This window comes from Lathyrus oleraceus, chromosome 7, assembly GCF_024323335.1.
Source record: "Lathyrus oleraceus cultivar Zhongwan6 chromosome 7, CAAS_Psat_ZW6_1.0, whole genome shotgun sequence".
NCBI classification, from domain to species: domain Eukaryota; kingdom Viridiplantae; phylum Streptophyta; class Magnoliopsida; order Fabales; family Fabaceae; genus Lathyrus; species Lathyrus oleraceus.
The window spans coordinates 357,218,435-357,225,696 of NC_066585.1; the positions used below are offsets into that span (position 1 = coordinate 357,218,435).

The window sequence follows — 7,262 nt, forward strand, 5'->3', positions numbered from 1 at the left end:
GTCAAGCTTTTCAGCTGGGTCCTATTAGGAGCCATGTCGATGTTGTATTGATAATGTATCACAAATGCCTCGACCAAATCTCTCCAATTCCGGATATAGGTTCTTTCCAAATGCATATACCACTATAGGGATGCCCCAGATAGGATTTCTTGGAAGAAATGCATCAAGAACCTTTCATCATCTGAATACACAGACATCTTGCGATATTAAGCCTTCACATGAGTTTTAGGACAAGTTGTACCGTTATATTTTTCAAGAATAGGAACTTTTAACTTTGGTGGAATCCTCATTCCTGGTACCAGCCCCAAGTCATTAACATACATCCCCAAAACTCCTCGGCCTTCCACTGCCTTCAACCTTTCTTCCAGCATACGGTACTTCCTATCTTCAGAAGGAAAACCCAAATCACCGTTGTGCATAGAATAAATTTCTTCATTACGATCCATCTCCAATTCTTGTACCTGGCGATTCCCCCTCCCATTTGGATGCCCCAACATCTCTCCGGGAATGAGATGTGGTCCATGATTAAATGGGGGAGGTGGTGGAAAATGGCCTTGGTTTCTATGCAGACCTTGATTACGGGTAACATTATGATAATCATTAAAAATTTGATTCATAGTAGCGTTGGGACGAGGCTTCCCATAGAAATATCTTCAAACATAAATTCAAGATGCTCATTCTCATTTTGAACCACTCTAGGTCTTTCAACAAGAGCTCTCATCTCCTCTTGATCATGAGCCAGGTTGGTGATAACCTCCATAAACTACGTCATTCTGGTGTCCACTTGAGTCCTCATTTATAAAAGATTGGCCTAAATCTGCTCCATTTGGTGACGTTGGTTGCTTCTAGTTGAATACCGGTGGAAAGTTGGATTTGCAATCTCTGCTAAGAAAAGCAGAATCAAGATAAGAAGACCGACCATAAAACCTGTTATGCATGGGATATGAATGCATGCAACGTATGCAATGACATGTTCAAATATTTCCAGGGATCTAGAACTCTAATTCGAGTTATTTAAGAAAGGGAAAAGAAGATAAATAGTGAACACTGATAAACATACCATCATACTCATTAAACCGAAATAAATTGTAATACAAATAATTCCCAAAAGAAACAATTATTCGAAACCAACAGTACAAAACAAAGAGACCCCATCAACAACCCTGATGGTGATCACCACATGAGAAAGATAAAACAAAATCTAATTTTCCCAATCTATATAAGTCAAAGGCCCTCCATCATGAAAATACTTCAAACTCCACTTCTGGGACTCCCTGAACAACTTCATTGTTCCTTCCTGATCTCACCTTAGAACAAGACTTTGAATAACCACATCCTTTCGGAAATTCATGCCATCCAAGTACTGCCACAGCTCGATCAACTTCTCACACTCGCTGCATTCTTGAAGCAGAATCTGTGTAGGGTCATCACCTTTTGCCTCCAACTGAAATTTGAGGCTTGCCACTTCTTCTACAACTTTTCCTAGTTGAATGTTGCTTCCTTTCAGTTGAGTCTCCACTCCTAGCATCTGAGTGTTCTCTTCTTCAAACTGGATGTCTTTAGCTCGGAGTTTCTTCTCTAACTCTTCAATCTTGGATTTGTATCTTTTCTCCATCTTGGCTTTGATGCCTTAAGAACTTCATAATTCTGCTGCTTTCGTTTGATCTTCTCTTTTGCTTCTTCAAGAACCTTCTTATGAACTTCAATAGAAACAGACGTGCTTCCTCTACCATCTTCAACCCTTGGTCTCTTCTTGGCTTTCACAACCCCTTCCATTTATTTCTAAACCTTTTTGAGCTTGTGAGACAATTGAGCTTTTCCTTGACTATCCACAAGAAGCTTCACCCTAACTCTTCATTATTTGCAAGTAGTCGGAGATTCTGAGCTTGAATCTGGTCATAGGATCTCTTGGGCACAACATCTGGCTGATTAGGCTCTTGCTGATACAAAGATACCTCCAAAGGGAAAGGCCAATGATGATCTTTGTTCCTCTCCTCAATCCACTTAACATAACGTGAATAAACTGCATAATTTTTCTTCCTAAAATTAAGTCCCTACTTTCAGATGAATACTTCCCCATGCCTTAAAAAACTCTTTCCATCCGTCCAGTACTATCAGGTACATCATAAAACAAGGAATCGTGCACATCTCTGTCCTCAGGGGGATCTTTCAAACTATATTCTAATTGTCTTTGAGAAAGAGTTGGATTGTAATTAATGCCACACCTCATCCCCATGAGAGGCACATTGGTTAACTCCCCACAGCTAAAGATCACCTCTTTACTTTCCGACTTTCTCAAACTATGCTTGTACCAGTCAGTGTCCTTGGAGGTGAGTCCCATCAGCCTTTGGGACCATTTTAAAGTGTCTTGGGTATCAACAAAAGCACCTTGGCAAGGGAGATGACTTCTAAACCAACGGTATAAAAGTGGTGCACAATAATGAACAACACCACCCTTCCCTTTATAACTTCTAGATTGTCTGGAATGATAAAGATCTCCTAGGAGGGTTGGCGCGATATTCCTTTGGATGAAGATAGCAACAAAATTCTCATCAATGAACTTCACCTCATTAAGAAACAATACGATCCCATAAATACAACAAGCTAAAACAGCATTGAAATCCTTCCAATCTTCTTTGTCAACCATACCACCAACATCTTGCAATAGGAAACTCGAATGATAACCACAAACACTTACCTTCTTCTTAATGTTAGCCTTTACAACTTATTCGCTCAAATAAAGAGCAGCAATAACTTTAGCGGAATCAACTTTCTTCATGAAAGCATGAAAATATACTTGGTGCAAGATATGATTATCCAAGATACTAGAGTACTCTTCCAACGTATGAGCTAACAGATAATCCGGGAATATGAAACATCTCAAAGTGTGATCATAAAACTGTAACAAAGTATGAACAACATCCCTCTGGTACTCATTAAGAGAAGCTTCTAGGTAACCCAAAATCCTCCCATAGTCCTTTCTGAAGACATTAAGATTGTCTGGAGGAAACCTTTTAGCTAGATTAAGAAGATCATCCAGAACAGGGCTTAGGAACTTGTAGACGATGTTGTATCTGTAGTTGACCTTCTTAACAATGTTCATCTTCAAAGATAGCTTAACAACAAGACCCAAAGACTAGAAAACCTGGAAATAAAAGAACATGCGTGTCAAAATGATGTCAACAAATGCTTATGAATGCAGAGGGATCAAGGTTTCTACAAAACTGAGCAATTCTTGTGCTACCAACAGAACCGAGTCAAATGCAACATGATCAAAGGTTTGACGTCATTTTTGATTATGAGAAAAACCGGGTATGATGAAGGCTTGCTTTCTTGTACACCCTACCCTAAATCACTGGTAGGTTATAACCTTGGAAAAAAACAGGGGTCCCTAATGCTCACCAAAGTCGTGAGTCCTCTATGATCAACACTTTGTCTGATGCACAAAGGGTGCAGAACAAAAGCATTCTCAAGAAAATCTCATATGGGTGTGGTATCTCATGCCTTCTCATACGTGTCAAGGGCCACGAGAGTTGACATGGGTATCCACTCTAAACCTATGTGTACACTGGCCTAGGTAATGGGCCTTTTACCTCAATATAACACCCACCCAAAGAAACAACAACCCAACAACAACATAGCATAATGAAACCAATAATCAACATAAAAATGCATGCAAACACATAAATGAGTAATATAAGAAAATAAATAGACCAACAACACCTAATTATAAGAAAAAAAACAAAAGCTAGGATTGACTTTCTAAAGGATGTCCCCAGCAGAGTCACCAGTTTTCGCATCTCGGAGAAACGCGCACACGAAAATAGAGTCGCCACCAATGTTATTTATCCCAAGGGAGGGAAAGGAAACACTAGGTAAACCAACAAAATTATGAATTTAATGGTCTCTCAATAAAGAGATGGGTAAGGAAGTCGATTACGCAAGGGGAAGGTATTAGCACCCCTCACGTCTATAGTACCCTACAGGATCCAGTCTTGTTGTTCTAATCAAAGGGTGTCTCAGGTCTAAAACTAGGGGGCAAAGGGAATGCATGAAAATGAACTATTAACATAAAAAAATGAAAGATTTTTATTATTGCGCTCGCTTAGGTTTTGCAACCCAATTCCTACGTATAAAAAAGAATCAGAGAACCGTAGTGTAAGACCCCAATTTTGACCCTAAGATCCCTCATGCTATCTCATCATATGCATTGGCTTTGGGATCACACCTTGCATCCTCCTTACCCCTCATTCATTGGTTTTTCATTAGGAGAGGTCACCAAGCACATTTGATTTTATCATATTTTATTTTTCTTTGTTGACTAACGAAAATCCCAAAACAAATATGTTTATGTATAGTTTTACTTCTTTTGTAGGTGCATCCATCAAGGCCTCATCAAGCTCATATCTAGGGTTTGAGACCCTCAATGCAAGGAGACTGATCAATAGATGGTTCATATTAACTCTAGACATCATATATGGACCCTAATGATCTCCATTTATCATTTTGATCAAGAATTCATCAAGAGTTGGAAGCTTGTTTACCTTAGAAGCCCAAATTCATCTAGGTATCTTGTGTGATTTCCTCAATAAGTTTCTTCATCATCTGATCAAAATATTTCAAGGGATACTTCATATTACATCATGTTATGCATATATAATCCTCCATGAGTCCAAAAGATCAAGGTAACTTCAAGTTTACAAGTTGGTTCATGGTGGTTGACCAGAGAAAGTCAACTAGTCAAAATTGGGGTTCACTAGACCCTATCTCCAACAATATTTGTCATATTAAAATTATTCCAAGATAAAAGTTACTCCTTATGACATTAAAAACAACTTTCATGTTTAAGTCAAGAGGTAGTTTTCCTTGGAAAGTCATTTTTTATGGTGAAAGATTATAGGTCATTTTGTCGGAACCCTAGTTAGGAGGTCAACTTCCAAGGACCATAACTTGCTCAATTTTTATGTGATGAAGGCCATTAAAGTTTCATGATCTAATTCAAGATTTACTATCCAACTTTTAATGTTTGAATAAATTCAAATTCAACTTGAAAATGCATGTGCCAAGAGGAAACATTATAGGTCACTTTGGGCCATTACCATTGAACAAGAGATTTTCCTCAACTCCTAAAATGCATAAATCCTTCATGCCAAATCCAAATGAGGTCAAATATGTGATTAATTTAATAGGTTTTAAATATCTACGACTTTTATGAAGGAACGTTTTCTATTTGAATCCCATAGCAAAAGTTATTCAAAATGGAAGAAGTGAACATTTGGCTTGGTACTTTGAAAAATTTCATTTATGTTTGATTTTCCAAACTTCCCCCTCAAAATTCATCATGATCCAAGCTTCAAATAGAAAAGTGTTCAACATGAAAGTTGTTCCCCTTGATCTCACATTTCCAAAAAGTTCAAGTTCACCTCCTTTTACAAAGGGTTGAGGCACTTGCGCATGAGTTCTTCACAAGATTCCATTTGGTAAGATTTATGGTCAATATTCATTTATTTTATGCATGGATATGTGACATCATTTCAGGTTGGATAACACAGAGTTATGGATCATTGGCATCATTGGATGGGCCTATCACATGAACATGCATCCATACAAGTGAGATTTCTATTTTTGGCATTTTGAATTAAGTGTGTGGAAGGCAAATGCATAGCTTATCAATAAGCCCCCTCATGCTCATAATTGGGGACACCGTGCCCAAGATTTGATCCTGCAACCATCACCCTCACCATTAGAGGATAAACTTGAAGGTTTTTAATTGAAAATCGAGTTTCAATTTTACTACAGTTTTGAAGTTGAAACTCCAAGAATCCAAGCCTTTCCTTGTTCCAATTAACTTCTTGCAAGCATCTGACGTCAAGCCAAGGCCAATTGGAAGAAAGATCAAGCAAGTTTCAAGCTCCCTCGAAGGTGATTTACGAAAAACTTCATTTCTTCGATTCTGTCACAATTCTTCACTATTCTCTTTGATTTTTGGTTGGCTGAAGTCCTACCAATGTAGGCAACATGATTGAGTTGCTTTGAGGTCAAACTGAAGCAACTCAATTCATGATCCTCAAAATTCAAATCCCTGTATCTTTTTATATACTTGGAATTGGAGAAAATTGAGGTCAGATTCGATCTTCTGAGCATTTTTCCTTTAAATCCATATCCTTGCTTTTCATTTTGGTGGTGGTTGATGATGGCCTAGTCTGGTGAGGTCCACCAGAGAAGAAGACTGGAGTCCTAGTTCCGGTGGTGTGGCACGCTTCCTGACCATCAGATCTTGTTCAAATGTTTTAATCTGATCCATTCTTTTAAATTAGCACGTGTATATTACTTTGACTTGAGTCCAGCGTGGATAGCGCACGTGTGGCCATCGGATCTGCCACCTCAATTAATGAGGGAGATCTAGTGGTCCTTGTTTTTTATAATTTCTTTTTATTTTTTGAATTTTTATTAAATCCTTTTATTTTGTTTAATTCATATTAATTTCATTTTTAATGCAAAAAATATTGGACTTTAACCAAAAATCTTTAAATATTTTTCTTTTTCGTATTGTGAATTAAAAAAAAAATTGGATTAATTTTGATATTTTTCATGAATTAAATGCTTTTGTGCATACTTTTAATTGTTTAAAAATACTTCTGACTTTTCAAAAATGGTGAAATTTTTTGTCTAAGGTCCTTTGACCTTGTTTGACTTAGGATAAATCCCTTGGCCATTTATTTGGTGTTTTGAAGGGATTTTAGGTTTTGACCAAATTAAAATGTATTTTAATTGACTTTTAATTGGATTTTTATATGATTAAATGCTTAAGAATATTGTTGAGCCATTTTATGGTCTTGTGATGTTTAAATTTCTGTTTGAGCCTTGGTCATGGTTGATTTGATTTTTGTTGGATCAAAATCATTGAATTTAGGGGTTTGATGAAATGTACATTTCATCTCCCCAAATTAATAAATGGTTTTGATTTGATAAAATTACTCCCATGATCAATTTGTGTTTCTATCTTCCCCTCCCTCTTCATCTTCATCCCTATTCTTCCCCATTCCCTCATTTGACCAATGAAATCTCTAATGTCTAAAGGTTAATTGATTCATCAATGACCTTGTGTCAGATGAATCATTACAAGTATGATTGAGATAGGTCCCTCCCTCTTGATATTTCCTTTTAGTGTGTGGTATGTTTTAGGAGTTTGGTTCTTCATACCAAATCTCTAACATGCATTAACACCTAAATTTTTATTGCCCGACCTCAGATAGTTGTGA

The 7,262-nt window shown here is 37.2% G+C and overlaps 1 protein-coding gene across 1 annotated transcript; it reads right to left on the reverse strand.

The window, feature by feature from the left end:
* Positions 1-2,083: 2,083 nt before the first annotated feature.
* Positions 2,084-3,103, reverse strand: LOC127103827 (uncharacterized). Its single transcript, XM_051041068.1, has 2 exons — positions 2,798-3,103; positions 2,084-2,716 (listed from the first exon to the last, which is right to left on the reverse strand). Exons 1-2 carry the CDS (start codon positions 3,101-3,103, stop codon positions 2,084-2,086), a joined length of 939 nt encoding a protein of 312 aa, XP_050897025.1.
* Between the last annotated feature and the right edge of the window lie 4,159 nt (positions 3,104-7,262).

Coding starts and splice junctions, on each gene's coding strand:
- LOC127103827 (XM_051041068.1), bottom strand. CDS start 3,103: ATGAACATTGTTAAGAAGGTCAACTACAGATACAACATCGTCTACAAG. Junction 2,717..2,797: donor ATAATCATATCTTGCACCAA/GTATATTTTCAT, acceptor TAAGTTGTAAAG/GCTAACATTAAGAAGAAGGT.